The sequence below is a fragment of the Gouania willdenowi genome, chromosome 8 (assembly GCF_900634775.1).
Source record: "Gouania willdenowi chromosome 8, fGouWil2.1, whole genome shotgun sequence".
NCBI classification, from domain to species: domain Eukaryota; kingdom Metazoa; phylum Chordata; class Actinopteri; order Blenniiformes; family Gobiesocidae; genus Gouania; species Gouania willdenowi.
In genome coordinates this window covers 8033833-8053113 of record NC_041051.1, presented here as the reverse complement: position 1 = coordinate 8053113, position 19281 = coordinate 8033833, and the positions used below count along the sequence as shown (strand labels likewise).

Below are 19281 nucleotides of genomic sequence, written 5' to 3'. Positions count from 1 at the left end.
AGCCTTAAAAGACATGGATATAATAAAAAGAGTGGATGGACAGAGGCATAAACATGCAGACTTTCACACAGACACACACAGACTTATTAAACACACACAGCACTAGGACCCAGAGGCGGAGTAAATGCATCCCCGCATTGCATTCACAGGCTGTAATATTACCAGTTTATCATTATACCTGTTGTTAGAGCTACTGTCTTTACCAGGGAGCAACTATTTATTCATGGTGATTGTGTGCAGAGTTTTATTGGGATTTTTACTGGTGATTAGTTTCTATCTCTCTTCTGCTCCGCGGTCCAAACTGAAACCATAGCCACACAAACACCCACACCCACACCCACACACACACACACACACACACACACACACACACACACACACACAGTCACATTAAGGAAGGTTGCGGTCATTAAAGGGTGGATTCCTGGGTGGAGTAAAGAACGAATAAAGGATTGTTTTATCCCGTTCTTTTTCTTGTTATTATCACATTATAAAAAAGTTTAAAATATAGCAGGAATTAGTGCTGGTCTCGAACGGTCTTGAGGGAAAATCCCAAGTCCGGGCAGCCCGAGTCCGAGACAAAACCGAGTCAAAATGCTTCCGAGTCCAAGACGAGACCTTTAAAATTTGGTCTCGAGACCAAGACCGGTCTCGACCACTACAGTACCTATAAGTTTGAAAGTGTCAGCATGTTGTGCTTTTCATAGACCATATGACTAAACATCGCTATTCTCACTCCACTGTAAGGCAGGAGGAGGCCACACCCCTTCTCAAAAGCACATTGCTGCTGTGCCTCTGTTCCCATAGCGTGTTTTTATGTGTTTGCGCATGTGCAATCAGGTCCCCAAGATGAAAATCATTTACGTACAAAGGCAGCTTTCTACGCTGCCTTTGTACATATCCGTGCTATGCTAAATGCTATACGTAAGTTCACAGTGCATTAGTGAATTGATACAACGTGGCCGCTGCTACATTCTCTAGCTTGTGGGCGGGATAACACTACAGTCAGGATGACAGCGCTAGAGACGATAAATAAACTTTCTTTTGAGGAAAAACAACAGTTTGTAAAAGATGGGAGACCAACACCTGAGTTACCAGACCTTCAGCAAAGGTAAGGTCAGAAAATTGTTCGTATTTTCTACAGTGAATGGTAGGATTGGCTTTGTGGATGCGCCTTACTGAGGCTGTTCTGTGTTGTTGTTGATATATCTTGTTGGGAGAGTATGGAGGCTGGTATTGAATAAATGTTTATGTTTCTTTAATGGTTTTTTACAACGTTGATTTTGTTAGATTAACAATTGCCAGCAGAAACATATGAAATTGTCATTGGTGTTGATATTGGTGGCCTCGACTTGTAACGCGCTGCCTAACCAACCCTAGTGCTCACGGCACATCACAGAATAAAACTGAAGTCCATGAATAGAGTTGACACTATTTATTACAAACACATTTTACAAGTGACCATTCAGCGCAGGCTCAATTGCGTTCCTTCGCGATGGTTTCCAGAAGCCAAAAGAAGCCGACCTCCGGGATGCTTCCGGCTTTTTCTTCTCCGGCCCTTCTCGTTTGTTGGACCCCCACCCTTTGACCTAACCTGCTTCAGTGACCCATGTGATATGCAACAGTGTGTAAGAGACGCAGTGTTTCAAAGTTGTATGTCATCTTAAGTGTAAGCATGTGTTTGTGAGTGCGCAAATAATATCCCTCAACTGCCCTCTCTTTTTATATCCTCCCTCTAATAAAGTGTTTCTTACCCTTCCTTAGGGAGTGCTGGTGATGGTAACAATTATGCAATAAAATAAATTCATTTATTTAATTACAATAACAAAACATGAATTTTGCTGTCGTAAAAAGATTGCACTTCATGTAGTGTGGACCTTCAACAACATGTGCAGACAAAGGATGCTGAAAATGTCACGTGTCAGGGTTGAGGATGACCCAAGCGCAGAGAGAGAATCAGGGAGGCGTAATGTTCAAAATAAGACTCCATTTTAATAATCAAAAACTTTACAAAAACTCAAATCCAAAAAAAGCACAAGGAATCCAGGGAGTCGGCTACAAAACGCAACAGGACAGGAGGAGGGTAACACATGACATAACTATAATGAAAAACTAAACAGAGCCAACAAAAACTTACAGAACAATCATCAGTAAACGGGAAGAGATTCAAAATCTGATGTAGCTGGTTATGATTTACAGTCTGCATAAACAGGACTGGATCTTAACATAACGTAACCACTAGAGCGGACATGGGCTCGTCTGTGAACGGTCGCATTTACAGACCTTGGAGTCGCTGTTAGTTTACCAATAAACAGGAAGAGATTTGTCACCTTTATAATCAGTGTTGACTAGTCCACTAGGAGTGAGGCCAAAAGGCCAAGACAGGCTGACTTGATAATACTGTATCATGTTTTTCTGCAGTCAGTGCCTTCTCCTCGCCCTTCTCTCTCTGCTGTTTCAGGTGTCGTGAAGCTGATGATGGCAGTTCCTGATCTGTGGTTCATGGGTCAACTAGTCTGGGACACTCTGATGTTCTATCTCTCTATCCTGTTCTGTTGGTCCTTCTGTTCACTAACCCCAACCAGTCGACGCAGATGGCTGCCACCTCTGAACCTGGTTCTGCTGGAGAGTTCTTCTTGTTAAAAGGGAGTTGTTTCTTTCTAAATTCTTGTTCATGTGGATCTTGTGGGGATTTTTCTTTCTTATTATGAATTTAATATTTTGATAAGCGCATTGAGATGACTTTGTTGTAAATTGCGCTATACAAATAAAGTTGAATTGAATTGAACAAGAAGAGGACCACAAGGGCTACAGACACGTAAAACTAAAAAGAACCTGACAGAAAATGTATTATCTGTTACTGTAATTTAGGAAAAGAGGCGGGACTAATACGTTTATACTTTACTCTATACTCTATTGGCTGATGAGGGTGCCCTTCAGATGACTCGGCAAATCAGAACGGGCAGGTAGGCGGGCTGTTCGACTCCCGTTTGCTTTGCTTTAATGGAGAATTCTGTGTATTCTGATGAGTTTCAAATGATGAGTTTACATCTCCACATTAAGTCTCCTCCTCACTGCTCCATGTCTATGTATCAGTCAATTTACAGCTTTTGATGGACACTTTTTACTGGAACCAGACTTATACACAACTTCGTCCATTCTTCTTAGCGTGAAGTACCGCAGAGCAATCACATCGAGTCCGGAGTCAGAATACGGACGACATTGCTTCTAAACAAACTCCACAAATTAGCCGCGTCATTGTTTAAACCGTTGGGGAAAAAAGTAGCGGCTTATAGTCCGGAAATTGTGGCACACATTTCAGCCCGTTGATTAACTTTTGTAGCTGTTTTTATTGAAATGACAGAAAAAGAAAGAAAAAAGACATTTTTTTTAAGGTTTCGGTGCAAAGAAATGTTGCACACACAATGGCCAATAGATAAGCTCAGGAGTCCCCAATCCTGGTCCTCAAGAGCCACTATCCAGCATGTTGTAGATGTTTCCCTCTTCCAACACACCTGATTCAAATGATGAACTCATCATCAAGCTCTGCAGAAGCCTGATAACGATCCTGTTCATTTTAATCAGGTGTGTTGGAAGAGGGAAACATCTAAAACATGCTGGATATTGGCCCTTGAGGACCAGAATTGGGGACCCCTGGAATAGCTAATCAAAAGATGCAGATGAAACTAGCATTTTCCTGCAGTGAGGACGGTTTCACATTCGCTTATATATGGAGATAATATTATGGCAGGATGGACAGCGATGCTCCACGTCTTTACAAGAATCAACACAGAACGGGATGAAGCAGCACAGGAAACACCTGAAAAAGGAAACAGAATGATTGGAATATTTTCACACTTTTCTTTTCCTTGGTGCTAGACCGTCACAGATTCAAATGTAGATTTGTTTGTACCCAAAAAAGGCGAGGCCAGCGCAGACAGCCCAGGTCAACAGGCCGGTTGTGTGCTCCGTTAGGGTGACCACCGTCTTCCCACAGTGGGCGCACTGTGCATGTCCCGGGGTGTCCCGGAGTACAGGTGCTAGGATCTGAGTCACTGTAGGATAATAAACACACAACATTTTCATCATCTCATGACAAAAGGCTTATTTTCTACCAATCCTGTACAATAAGCTACATTTGATTAGCTGAAATGTCATCATAACAAAACTAAGAGAAAAATATTAAATACAATCTTAAATGCATATAATTCAGATTCAGATACAATTAAGAGCAGCTTCGACTCCAACTCACAAGACGCATCGAACAGAAACTACATGGTAAGACAAAGAGGGACCCTCAGGCGCTGTCATTGGAGATGCGACTGTGAAAAATGCTCAGAAGATTTTCTACAAAACTGTGAAAGTTCTTTTCTGACCAAATGACATGGTATCAGACCTGGCTGATAAAATCTTGCACATTGTGGAGGTACAATACCCAAATGTGAAGAATTTTGCGATTCATTTTGGAATAATGATCTCAGGAAGGAGCAGTTTGTGCTGTTGAAGCAAAATTTCACTCGTTTGTTGGTAATCAGAATCAGAAATACTTTATTTATCCCAGGGGGAAATTGAGCTGTTTGCAGAAGAAAGTGTATATCAGTGGTCCAATCTCTTCAGTTCGCAAAGAAGACATGAAACTTCTGAGATCCAAATCAGTGCTGAAGAAGACAAAGGAGAACACATAAGCAGAGTGCCCCCCCCTCGTGATCAAAAGTTTTAATTTAAGTTTTCCCAAATTCATTTCAGAAAATAACATTTTTATTATAATTTACATAATATTCAAATATTTTAGGTGCCAAAAACACAGTGACTAGGAAATGATAAAAATGGTGATATGAAATTCAAAGGTTCACAGAATAAAATCAACTAAAAAAGTTTTAAAGGATCGCTACAGCCGATGACATTTGACCCTCCTGCGTCCCGTAACAGCTGAGAGCTTTGTTTACATTTGCTGTGCAAATCTACTCGCCCTCCTCCCCCGCGACAAAATCGGCATCCAACGGTCACGGAAGCACATAGACAACCAGCGAAGGTGATACCATGGAAACACTTTTTCCACATATTCACTTCACAGAACGTGATGTAACTGGTCACATGACCACTTCTCTCCGAGAAAACATGGAGCGGTACGTGTAAACAGAAGAGGAAACCGGATCATTTCTTAGCATTATACTTAAAAATGATTACTGTCACATTAAACGTGAAACAACAAAGGAATACGGAGTGTCATAAGGAGGTTTGGAGCGTCCGTCTTTCTGCAGCAAAGTTTCGTACGAGATGAGATTTCACAGGAGTTACGAGGCTCCTCCCCAAACAACCTTCAATGGAAAAAAGTTCAAAGCGCAATTATACTTAGTCAACATTAAGAAACATTGCTTTTGTTTTGCAAAAATCTGTAATGGAAACACAGCTAATGAGTGTCTCTGCTGACTGTGAGCCCTTGGATTCAGTTGATCAGATGAAAGAAGAACTGGTTATTGATGAGATGGAACTGAAGGTGAAACCACTGTCCATGAAAAAAAGAAGAGCGCCACCTGTCCCTCCTCTGATCAAAGCGTTGTTCAAGAAATCAGCAGTGTTAACCGTACACTGAGATGTATATGATGTGCAATGGGTCAAGAATGTTGTACCTCTGTTTGTAAGAATACCCAGAACTCTCAAGTTCTTGGCATATTAGTACAGTATGTCTTTGGGTTTACATGATTAAATCATGTCAAAATGGGGATTAAAAGGTTTATTTTTGTATTTTTTTTTTATGTCTGTCTTGTAGGCCCTGATAATCTGTTACTTTAAACTTTAAAGTAGTTGTCCTCATCTGGTCTAGGTTCAGGACTTATTATCCCACCTTTAAAAACCAACTCTTTTTCTCATTTCAATTAAAATACCACATGTTGATCCTGAAAGTTTTCTTTCAATTAGCTCGACTTCAACTTATTTCTGATCATCTTTCAGTTGGGAAAATATTGGTAAAAAATGTGATTTGATTAAAAATGTAAGGACTAAATTATTGTTACTTATTGTTAGGGTGGATTGGAGATAGCTCATTAAAAATCCCTTTCAAATTAGACAACTAACAGATCTAGCCCATGGGAACAATGCCTGAGAACCAGTGAAAACTAGTTTGCAACCCACCACAACCTATAAAATACATCCATATGTGCTGTTGTTTAAGAAAACACTTAAAACATTTAAGGCACTTTTGCCATTAATAAAATGTAATAAGTATTCTTATTTTATATCCACTGGTCATCACATTAAACGTGGGCTTAACCTGTTATTTCCATGGAGTTCATACACCCTCTCATTTTTAGGTCACATTATATATATCGATATTGGTTAATATCGGAAATTTACTGTTGGACAATATTGGCATATCGGATATCAGTGAAAAGCTAATATCGAACATCCCTAGCTTGATTGAAGATGCCTTTGTGAATGGCCTCTTCATTGTTATGCAAGATGATTTGATTTCACATGTATGACATTTCAAAATAAGGGGACTTTTAGTCACAGCTGAGTGTGTTTTTGGCATTAGTACATTTTAGTCTGTTAGAACTGTTACATAAACGATAAAAAACGAAATATTCTGATTTATTTTTTCCATTATCTTTTGTTACAAATGAACGCAAACAATAAAAAAAGAAAATGTTTTTTTTGTTCTTCTTTTTTCCATTACTTTCTGTTTTGAATGACGATAAATGATAAAAAAAAATAAAATAAAATAAATAAATAATAATAATAATAATAATAATAATAAGAAGAAGAAGAAGAAGAAGAAGAAGAAGAAGAAGAAGAAGAAGAAGAAGAAGAAGAAGATTCTGTTTTTTTGTTACAAATGAACACAAACAATAAAAAAGAAAATAGTTTGGTTTCTTTTTTTCCATTACTTTTTGTTTCGAACGATTATAAAAGATAAAGAAAATATTCTGGGTTTTTTTCCCCATTACTTTTGTTACAAATGAACATAAATGATAAAAAAAAAATGTATGTATATGCACTGTACAGTATGTGTTTGTATAGTATTCTTACATAATGAAAAACCAAATGTGAAGTTCAAAATGTTATTTTGTGAAGGAGGGGTAGGCACCTATAAGTTCCTTGAACTTCTACTCACTCCTTTTGAGCACATTTCTCCTTTATATACGTGTTGTGTTTTGTACAGAAAATTTGTTTTTTATGTTGCTCAAATAAACAAACAAACTGTTCTCAATCTATCAATCACTGAAAACCTAACGAATGATCAAAAACCTTCACTGGAAGGTGATCACAAGGTAAATTAACATGTAGGACTAGCTAAAGAATGCATTGGAAATGTGATCGAGCACAAACAATGGTTGTTTGTTGTGCTCAGAGGCAACAACAAGACCTATTCTTCAGAGTTCAGCTAACCATTGCAGAGGATGTTTTTCACATCACAGCCTACAAACACTTGGTCAGTGTGGTTTTGCAGCCACTCATGCATGCATGCAGCACGGTATTTGCAGAAGGCAAACTCAGTTTTTATTAACAGGCTCACCTGTGGTTGTGATTGGAGCTTGGACTGGAGGATGAGTGGCAACTGAAAAATAAAGCACATTTTTTTAGATTTAAAAAAATAAATAAATGAGATAACATATTTCCCATAAATCAGACTACAGGACTTATTTTATTGTACAATAGGTGCTTGTTGGAAATATTATAAAAACATCTGCCCAGATACTGACCTCCCTGGTAACCAGCTGGAGGAGGACCAGTGGAGAAGCCTGGCTGAGGGTAGCCCCCTGGCTGAGGGTATCCCCCTTGCTGAGGGTATCCCCCTTGCTGAGGGTAGCCCCCTTGCTGAGGGTAGCCCCCTTGCTGAGGCATTGGCCCTCCATAGTTCATCGGGGGTCCAGGATAGGGTGGAGCAGAGTCATCTGGTGCAGATCCTTTTTCCATCTTCAAATACCTTCAAGGGTCTGAGAATATGGCTTCAATGTTATTCATATTTAAATATCAAATTTATTTATTTATTTATTTTTTGTGGTGACAGGTTTTTTTTTATCTTCTTAAAGTGATCAACTTCTTCCAAACACATTACGGCATTTCTCAAACATTTTTTTCCTCAAGTACCAACTTTCTCTTATTCCTGAATCCAAGCCTTTGTCTGATGCTTAGAAAACTATTTGAAAACAACTATAGAAAATAATGATGGATTGAACGAGTGATAGCACACATTTTAAAGAGAAACAGTATTTAGTGCAGTGGTTCCCATCCTTTTGTTGGATCATGACCCCATTTTGATATCAAGAATTTCTGGCGACCCCAAAGACATTTTAGTATCAAAGTAAAGAATTACAGTTGTTTAAGATTGGGTGATGTTTTCATAAAAAAAAAAAAAAAAAAAATCATCATCAAGAATCATTAAAAAAATTCAAAAATCTTTTTACATTACTCCAGGAGGTCCTGACCCCAAGGTTGAATAACAATGATTTAATGGCTCCTGAATAGATTTATTGCAATAGTTTTTTTTTTATCATTTCTGGTGATCTCACGCCTGGGGTTAAACCAAGACTGACACTTTTATTTGTACATTTTTCACTCTCTCTCGTACCCCCTGTAGTGCCGTTGTGTACCCCAATTTGAGAAACACTGTGTTACAGTAAATATTCTCCAACCTAATAGTAAACCTTTTAACTTATACGGTCTTTATTTGTAAATGTAGGTAAAACATACCTAACCTTGTCAAAAAAGGATTTCAAAGGATTTGTAAAGTTACTTAACCCGTCTTTGTCGTTTGATAATATTAACTTGTCTGGTAAGTCAGAATTTCCTTCTTAGACAAACTGCGATAATACACTCGTTTGCATCAAACACCACTTTGTGGGTAACAGTTCTGCAAACATGTTGCATTGCCTCCATGAAACCTTTGTGCAGTTTCACAAGTTGTGTTAAAACAATAAGGAAGGTGTTGACCTTTCAATAGAAGAAAAGTGCCGGTAATTTGTGGCCTTGAAATGATTCCTGATTTCACATTTACATTCTAAATATGAAAAAGTCTCCAACAAAAGACGCAGAAGAATCAGATATTCATAAGCATGACTTTGAAAACCAGAGGTGAAGGTAATTGATTACAAGTACTCACAATACTGTAATTGAGTTGCTTTCATGGGTACTTGCACTTTTTTGGAGTATATTCCTACATCAGTAATTGTACTTGTACTTAAGTACGTTTTAAAATAAGTAAAGTAAAAACATTACATTTCTACACCCAACCAATATTTTTTGCGATTATTTTTTCTTAACTTCCGTTTAATGGTCCACATTGAACATAATCCATATGTTGTTAGTCGCGCCCTTTCTGATCAACACTCAGCCACTTTTTATGCTTCAGGTTGGGGTTTCTACCCATTATGTCGTTACCCACATGGCACTGTTTTAGAGTTCATAAATGTATCTATACTTAGAGCCTGAGATATTTAATTTATTATTAATTGAATTTATTGGTATTTATTGGTTATTTTATTTGAAAGATAATTGCGCAATGTGACAAACGTTTTATTTTACACAGATGTCTTTGTGGAAAATAAATGAAGTTCCAATAATGCAAGATTTGGTAAGGGAACCGTGCCAAGGTTTATTACCAAAAATAAACGTGGGGGGTTAAAGTACCTAATGACTTTGAGTACTATTTTAATTGAGCTACTTTTTACTTGTCAGATGAGATGAGATATGCTTTATCCGTTTCACAAGGGGAAATTTGCATTTCATTACATCCCGTCCAAGAAACATGAAAAGACAATCTGACAAAAGACAGCCCAAAAACAAGCACATATGAGATGGGAGGACTGGAGCAGAAGAACTGTGGGTCGCCACAAGGGCGGCGCCCCGTATCCTTAAATCCTATGTTCCCAAAGTGGGGTACGAGTACACTATGCAAATTGTCATACGGGGTGCATGAATGGAAATTAAAAACAATGACATTGGAAACTAGAATATAAATAGAGCAGTTAATGTTAATGCTAGGCTAATGCAATTGCTTGACTAATGCTAGGTGAATGCTAATGCTAGGCTAATGTTAAAGCAATGCTAACGCAATGTTAGTGTAATGCTGATATTAGCGCAGTGCTAATGCTAGCGCAATACTAATATTAGCACAATGCTAATGTTAGAACAATGCTAATACAATGCTAATACTAACACAATGATAATGCTAGCGCAATGCTAATGCTAGCACAATGCTAATGCTAGCATAATGCTAATGCTAGCACAATGCTAATGCTAGCGCAATGCTAATGCTAGCACAATGTTAATGCTAGCGCAATGCTATGGCTAGCACAATGCTATTGCTAGCGCGATGCTAATGTTAATGCTAACGCAATGCAAATGCTAACGCAATGCTAAGGCTAATGCTAATGCCAATACTACACCAATGCCAACGCAATGTTAATGCTATTGCAATGCCAATGCTAATGCAATGCTAATGCTAATGCAATGTCAATGCTAACGCAATGCTAACGCAATGCTAATGCTAACGCAAGGCTAATGCTAATGCAAGGCTAAACACCTGAAACTTAGAACTTTAACTATTTGGCCATTTTTTTATGGATTTCCACCTTTCAAACCGGCAACCTCCCACGATTTCCGCGGAAATTGTCAAGTTATATATTATTCCTCAACAAGATAGTAGGGCTACATTATGTATCACATTACATTGTTATGTTTTTTAAGTGTGGAAGAGTGGGGGGTACATGGGTTCAGGTTCAAGGTCTGAAGGGGTATGACTATGAACAGTTTGGGAAACACTGATTCAGATGATAAATTAAAAACAAAAATTTTATTATGTTTGTGTATTTTATGTATGACTTTCTTGTACTTGTACTCGAGTACAATTTCAATCAAGTAACAGTACTTCTACATGAGTAGGATCTCTCACTACTCTTTACACCTTTGTTGAAAACTTGTACTTTAGGAACTTGAGCTCAATACCAAAGGCCCAGTGGAAGGAGATGACTTTATGAAGTGCTAGAGTTTGACACATGTGCCTTAATATCTTGCCTTTATTTAGATAAAGTGGATGTTATGTAAAAGGTGCAAAAGAGTTGTAGGCTACAGTTGATTTTGGTTTCATTTTTAAGCAAATCTATTTGCAAATAGTTGTTTTTTTTTTTACTGGATTTTGATAACTTGATTCTTTTTAGGAGTTTAACATGTTCTATAAAAAGTCAAATGTGTAAAGGCGGGCATGCACTGCGTCGGACTCTGCAATTGAGTCGTACAGTTTGAGCTGGAGCTGAGTATAACAATTGCGTAACCGCAGACAACCCCTGGAAACAATTTGTTGCTACACTCGGCAAAAAACATTTTCTTGTAGGAATTGTAGGAATAGTATTGAGCAACACATTTACACTTTGGACATTACAGATATCTGCGACATGATTATAAATGTTTTTCTCTATCATTAAAGTTATCTTTTTATAATGTAAATTCAGCTTAACGTATATGATGATTTGAGTGGGGCACTGTAAAGCTTCCTTTTCGTCAACCGTAAATCAATTCAACTAAGGCACAGTTTCTTGTACAGTCCATTCCATAAACAAAGCAACTCAATGTGCTTTACATGATTAAAAGCAGGACAAAGTGAGCCACAGACACACATATTTGAATAACTTGCACTTTTTCTTACTATAAACATACACTCATAACAGAACAGAAACGACAAATAAAAATAGTTTGAACATACCTATAGAGTCCAGGGATTGTACGTCCTCCAGATGCTCTATCCTGTGTGTGATGAAGCAATGGGCATCAAAATGTGACACTCTTGAGTTAGAAACTGGCTTCACTTTCAATATGAAACGCCTTTCCTTCCTCGCTCACTGCTCTACTCCTATCATGTCATGGGACTGGGTGGGTCGGAGGAAACAACATGCTTGTTTAAAAGTTGAGCAATAAAGTCAAACTGAAGGGCACAGGATGGGAAAAACACAGCCATGAACATGTGTGACTAGTTATCAGCCAATATGAAACAATGCCATCATTGCAACGCAGAAGAAAAAACTAACAACCGCTTTTTGTGGTTTTTTTTTTTTTTCTCCACTATCTTTTTTCCATTGCTCGCACAGATTTCCTGTAAGCACCAGCCCCTGTGGATTTCCTGTGCATACTTTTTTTTCTTCTTTTTTTTTCCCACTTAATGAGAACCATGTGAGAGTAAAACAGAAAAACACTCCCCCTCTGTAACTAACCAAGGTTAGAAATTGAGCAGCTCACCAAGAATGTTGCAGTTTAAATCCTAGATCACCACAATTCAAGTACGACGTATTTGGGTTCAACAGACTATACTAGGGCTTAGAATAGCTGTGGCACTGAATGTAGCTTCCCTCCACCAGTGACCAGAGGTGTAGAGAGTGCTGATACTGTATATCCTACTCAAGTAAAAGTACTGTTACTTGATTGAAATTGTACTCAAGTACAAGTAAGTCATACATAAAATACTCAAGTACAAGTAAAAATTAGCTCAATGAAATAGTACTCAAAGTAAAAGTTACTAGTTACTTCAGTGGGACTAGGATCAATAAACTACAATACTTCATACCTAATTATATATGTATTCAGCAGAAAAAAAGTGGTTTTAGGGTGTACTTGCACTTTAATCACACAAACATTATGGCCTTTATTATAACTAGTGCAGTGCCTGTAAGAAGTATGTATTACTATAGAAAAGTGGGAGGTTTAGTAGTTTTTTCATGGATGTCAGATTTCTGTTTTGAGGATAATTAAAGGGTATGTATCGTCAAATATTGTAACAAGTATGAATTTGTTATCCATGATGATTATGCAGTTGCATTGGTGTTGAACACAAACCCCTAGTACCTAGTTTCCCAAAGTGGGGTACGAGTAACCCCAGGGGTACGCAAATTGACATAGGGGGTACGTGAATGAATATTAAAAACACTGACAACATTGGAAACTGGAATATAAATAGAGCAGTTAATGTTAAAGCTAGCTTAATGCTAATGTTATTGCTAGGCTAATGCTAGGTAAATGCTAATGCTAGGTTTATGTTAATGCTAGATTAATGTTGATGTTATTGCAATGCTAATGCTAGGTTATTATAAATGCTAGGTTAATGTTAATACTTGGCTAGTGCTAAGATAATTCTATTGCTATGTTAATATTAATGTTAGATTAATGTTGATGTTATTGCAATGCTAATGCTAGGTTATTATTAATGCTAGGTTAATTTTAATGTTAGGCTAATGCTATCACTTGGTTAATGCTAAGTTAAAGCTACAGCTAGGTCAATGTTAATGCTAGGCTAATGCTAAGATGGTTCTATTGCTATGTTTAGGTAAATGCTATTGCTAGGCTAATGTTTTTGCTAGGCTTATGATAATGCTCTGTTAAAGCTAAAACTAGGTCAATATTAATGCTAGGCTAATGTTAATGCTAGGCTAATGCATTTGCTATGCTAATGTTGATGTGAGGCCAATGCTTGGTTAGTGCTATTGCTAGGCTACTGCTAATGCCAATGATAAACTAATGCAGTACCTGCATTTTCTTCAGCAAATGCAAATATTCTAGCTCTTATTATTATGATTATTATTATTATTATTATATATTATTCCTGAACAGGATAGGTAAAATTCACTGTAGGGCTGTATATGGAGGGGGGGGGGTACATGACTTCAGGTTAAATGTCTGACGGGGTACGGGACTGAGAAAAGTTTGGGAACCACTGCCTTATGTTTAAAAAAACATGTTAAGTTTTGAATAATTTGTTTTAAGACAGAAATTGGCAAGGTAGATAAAGCATGACCCAGATAGAAACACACATTTAAGACACTTTGAGACAGTGTAACTTACAGATGTAACTTACCGTCCACTATTAAAATGCAAGACGGTGATCAAAACCATCAAAAGGCTCATCCACAGTGATGTCATCATTCCCAGCGCTCCAGTGACACACATCTGACTGTGGTCGCTCCGGTAACGGTGGACAATTTTATGACATAATTTATGAACGGTATCATTGAAGTTGTTGTATCTTGTGGTGTGGATGGTGATGATAAAAAGGTGGTGTAGAAGGAGTCTTCAGGACAACTGAGTTGCAAATAATATGACATTTATTATATAATCAGGGTCCTGAACTGGTTAATAGAAATGGTAGACTTGTTGAGAATCACGGTTGATCGATGCAAACTCTGAGGCTGTCGGGGGAAGGCAGGGCATATACAGATACGTGGATTAACAGATGGTATTAATCTTTTAATATTAGCTCATACACCAAATAATTCATCTACTGTCTTGGCAATAGACTATTGTATAGTTGGGGCCAAATTCTGTCAGTCTGGTACCAGCAGATACAGAGCATATAAACATGATACATCTGGTATCTTGTTTATATAACCATCTCCACCCTTAAGTACATCCTTATAAGTCTCGAAATCACTGCACACATTGAGAACCAGGCTGAATAAACATCTTCTCCAAACAGAGCTAGAAATCACTTTAGTGTAAACTTTGCATGTCCAGAGCCTAAAAATTACCTCACAAAGATGGAATACAGCCCAAACAAATGGAGCCAAATATATACTGTAATTAAATAAACATACCATAATCTCTTGTCACTCAATACCTTTGACTAATACCTGGCTACAATTATTTTTTCTAGAATTTTTGAAAATTGTGGTAACAAGGATACTGGTCTGTAGTTGGAGAATAAATGTTTATCTCCTTTTTTATACAGTGGAATAACTTTGGCTGTTTTCATATTTTCAGGAAATATTCCAGTTGTGAGTGATATATCATGTCCATATCCAAACAGTCGGTGGATCCTTTTTTTGCACAACCTTTTACAATATTAAGTATTTCTTCTTTCTCTACTTTATCAAGAAAAATACTATTCACATTATCCATTATTGGGTTTTCACCTGCACTGTTTGCTATTATTTTCGCTATGTTTGCTGCAAGCTTAGGGCCTATATTTACATAATATTCATTACATTCATTGACTATTGTAGTTTTATCATATATGTCAAAATCTTCTTTCACAAAATAATTTGGGAAAGTTGTTTTAACTTTAACATTTTTAATTACAGTATTTATTATTCCCCACGTTGCCTTCATATAATTTCTATTTTTGCTAAGGAGATCACCATAGTATTCTGTTTCATGTCTTCTTATAATCCAAACTAATTTATTTTTATTTTTCTTATACCTGTCCTCTGCTTCCTTTGACCTTGATTTTAAAAAAAGATCTCTATAAATAGTTTTTCTTATTGCAAGCATTTAGGAATCCTTTAGTCATTCATGGTTTATCAATGGTGTTTTTCTGGTAATGCTTTTAAGTTTGCAATTTGTTTTCATACAAATTTTGTATTATTGCCATGAATGAATTGTAGGCTTTATTTACATCATGTACAGACACATTATCCCAGGTATGTTTCTTTATATCCTCTATAAGTGCCTCCATGGATTTTTCTGATCTGTTCCTTATTATTTTTTTCTCAGGGGATTTTCTTTATATTACATTGATCATTTTGGTAAAATAAAAAGACAGGTAAATGATCACTTACTGTATATCAGATATCAAGATTCCACTCTCTACTTTTCCAGCTGTTGCATTTGTGAAAATGTTATCAATAACAGTAGCACTGTGTGATGTGATTCTTGTTGGTTTAACTATCATTGGAAACAGACACAAACTATACATTGAACAGTGTTGGGCAGTAACCGCCCCAACATCACTTTTGACAGTAACTAGTACTGTAACGCAATATTTTTCTAAAGAAATAAATGCCGTTACCATTACAATATGGTGCGTTTGTCCGTTACTTTGCTAGCTGTAGTGTTCTTCCTGTTTACAGTGGCGCTACATATTTTTGCGGGATGCCGTGCCAAACACAGTAAAACAGTAGAAGAAGAAGCATTGTCAGCGTGTCTCTGTTTACATCAATTGCGCCAATCATGGTGAGTCAATGCGGGAGCAGGACGAGCTTCTCAGAGTGGAAATATGCTTATTAGGGGGACCAAGCCCGCGGGGCCAGGGTGCTAGGAACCCTGTTGTAATCGCAAGGGTTTTTATTATTTTTCCTTGGATAAAAGTGGTGCTGCAGGCTAAACTGTGCAAGGTAGGGCGATGCCCTTTGGTGGTTGGGTCCAAAACCCCCAGGGGACCTTGGTCGCAAAAATTCACATATGTCCGCCCGCAGGTGGCGCTATAACAAAGGTCAACGCGTTTTGGCCAATATCTCCCACACCGTTTGTTGCAAATTTAAAACCTTCATATCCACAGATTCCTTGAATAGCACTGAATCACCTGGGCTAGGCCACGCCCATTTCCGCCTAAACTTTTCTCAGAGCAAAATCGCAAAAACTGAAAAACCTACTTTTTCGAAATCCTCCTTGGGGTTTTGTCCAATCAGCGTGAAACTTGGCACGTAGAGTCTTCAGTTGGACGTAATATACAGTTAACTAAATGAGTTTGTTCGGGTAAATTATGCGCAAATTATTAACGAGTAAATTTTTCTAGCTAGCAATAAATATGCGAACTGGCGCATATCTCGATCAAAATAAATGCTAACAACACCAAATCTGAGATCCTTAGTTGGCATGTGACTGTGAGGAAATGCGCCAAATTTGAATGATGTAGACCACTAGGGGGCGCTACAAATAATGAATATTTATTTCTCTTAAATAGCGTGTCCAATTTTTACCACATTTGGAGGGTATGATCTTGGGTCCCTCCTGAGGCGATATCTCAAAGTTATTCGCGATTGGTCAAAATGGGCGTGGCTCATTACATCAGAACATATAAATAAACAAACATTTATTTCAGCTGAATCATTATGTTGAGGGCTGTGACATTTAGAGGGTAGATACAGAAGACCACACAGACCACCCATACCAAAAATTGCGCCACTAGGTGGCGCTATAATTTCAAAAAACATTTTTGCCTCTAACTTTAACAATTTAATTCACATCTTCATAAGTTTCATATCCACATGTTCCTTACAAAGAGTTTCATCATCTGACATAGGCCACGCCCACTCCCACAGCACATTGTTCTTTGTAAGTCACGACATATAAAAAAGATACTTTTTCAAATTCCTCTTTGGGGTTTTGTCCAATCAGCGTGAAACTTGGCTCGTAGCATCTTCAGTTAGACCTGATCTAAAGTTGATAAAACAATTTTGTTGGCTCAAAATATGCGCGAATCATTACTGAGTAAATTTTTCTAGCTAACTATTAAAATGCATAACTGTTGCATATCTCGGTCAAAATAAATGCTAACAAAACCAAATCTGAGATATGTGGTTGGCATGTAGGGCGCACGGTGGCTTAGTGGTTAGCACGTCCGCCTCACAGCAAGAAGGTCCTGGGTTCAAGCCCTGGGGTGGACACTTGGGTCCTTTCTGTGTGGAGTTTGCATGTTCTCCCCGTGCTGCGTGGGTTTCCTCCGGGTACTCCGGCTTCCTCCCACAATCCAAAAACATGACTGTAAGGTTGATTGGAGTCTCTAAATTGCCCATAGGAGTGAATGAGAGAGTGAGAGTTGTCTGTGTCTGTGTTGCCCTGTGATGGACTGGCGCCCTGTCCAGGGTGTACCCCCGCCAAGCGCCCTATGAGAGCCGGAGATTGGCACCGGCAGACCCCCGCGACCCTGTTAAAAACGGGAATAAGCGGGTAAGAAAATGGATGGATGGATGGATGGTTGGCATGTGACTGTAAGGGTATAAGCAACATTTTAATAAACTACACCACTAGGGGGCGCTGCAATAATGGAATATTTTTATCTTTTAAATGGCAAGACCAATTTTTACCAAATTTGGTGTGTATGATCTTGGGTGCCTCCTGAGGCCATATCTCAAATTTATTCGCGATTGGTCAAAGTGGGTGTGGCTTATTACTACATAACATATAAATAAACAAACCCTTATTTCAGCTTAAGTATTATGTTGAGGAATGTGAAATTTACAGGTTAACTATAGAAGAGCACACAGATCACTCATACCAAAAAGTGCACCACTCTGTGGCGCTATAATGGGTGCAAACACATCTTGGCCTGTAACTTTCACTCTTTAAATCATAACTTCCAAAGCTTCATATCCACCTGTTCACAGCAAATGGCATGTTGTCCTGTGTCCTGACGACTCGCCCCGAGCCCGTCACCCGTCGTGACGTACTTCCACGGGCTCCGCAAAACCTGGGGGCCAAGTTGCGCGGGAAGACTTGGCCCCCTTTCATAACTGCTTGCAGTTCTAGTTATTTTTGTCTCCAAAAGATGCATCAGCTGTGGCTGTTATCCAGGGACAGGTCAGCCAAACTATTGCATGGTATGTTGTTGTAAATATGCAGCCTGTCGCTGCTGCTGAGTCACTGCTAACAGCAGCTCATTAGCCTGATATGTTTAGCATTGTGTAGCTGAGAAAAATGTTGTGAATTAGTTTTTCCACATTTATTTTTATAAGCATTTTCAACAGCAGAATGTGCTCCTGGAATATGCACAGCTTACTTTACATTACTGTGCTATGGCTGAAAAATTTACTGTTCTAATTTTGGAGCAGCTGTTTTGTGCTTTATATGCACGTCATTTATGGTTGTTTTATAGCAGTTGATCAACAGTGGATTATTATATTATTACAGCACTAATATTAAGCTGTATGGACACAAATGACCCAAAATAAATAATACATTCTTTAATTCTAAGTAACTCAAATGTTACTTTTTCCAGTAACGCATTACTTTTTGGTGTAAGTAATCAAAATAGTAACTGAGTTACCTTGTGAATGAAGTAACTAGTAATGGTAACTAGTTACTTTTTTTCAGTAACTAGCACAACACTGGCATTGAATTTATAAACTCAGTTGATGTGTTCAGTCCACCTGGATTTCCAAGATCGATGTTAAAGTCTCCACATAAAAACACTATCTTATGACCTCTGTCAAACAGTTCTGTCAATGTATCTGTGAATGCCTCTACATAGGATCCTGGAGAGCTATAGACACAACTAATAAGAGCATTTTTAGCCTTTTCATTAACAATTTCCACAGTGATTTCCATTATGTTGTCAACAACAGTTGTCATATTACAAACCAGATTACGTTTCAGAACTGATTTAACATACAAAGCTACCTCTCCACATTTTATGTAAATTCTGTTGACAATGCAATTCGTATCCATCTATCTGCAGTTCCCTCATATCCCCTATTCTTAGCCATGTTTCTGATACCGCAATTATACTAAAACTCTCTCTGAAATCTTTTAAGTAATCTTTTATTTGTGATAAGTTGCAGCTTATACTGTACTTCTGCTGTT

The 19281-nt window shown here is 37.9% G+C and overlaps 1 protein-coding gene across 1 annotated transcript; it reads right to left on the bottom strand.

Annotated features, from left to right (window-relative positions):
* Window positions 1–3330: 3330 nt before the first annotated feature.
* On the bottom strand, window positions 3331–11962 carry LOC114468646 (cell death-inducing p53-target protein 1 homolog). The gene is made up of 5 exons (XM_028455667.1): window positions 11702–11962; window positions 7704–7937; window positions 7517–7558; window positions 3914–4055; window positions 3331–3820 (listed from the first exon to the last, which is right to left on the bottom strand). The coding sequence occupies exons 2-5, from the start codon at window positions 7915–7917 to the stop codon at window positions 3715–3717; spliced, it is 504 nt and encodes a 167-aa protein (XP_028311468.1). The 5' UTR covers window positions 7918–7937; window positions 11702–11962; the 3' UTR covers window positions 3331–3714.
* Window positions 11963–19281: the final 7319 nt, after the last annotated feature.

Excerpts from the sequence above, each read along its gene's own strand:
- LOC114468646 (XM_028455667.1), bottom strand. The coding sequence starts at position 7,917 with ATGGAAAAAGGATCTGCACCAGATGACTCTGCTCCACCCTATCCTGGA. Across the intron at positions 7,559-7,703 it reads TCCAGCTGGTTACCAGGGAG|TTGCCACTCATCCTCCAGTC; the intron begins GTCAGTATCTGG and ends TTTATTTTTCAG. Across the intron at positions 4,056-7,516 it reads AGCTCCAATCACAACCACAG|TGACTCAGATCCTAGCACCT; the intron begins GTGAGCCTGTTA and ends ATTATCCTACAG.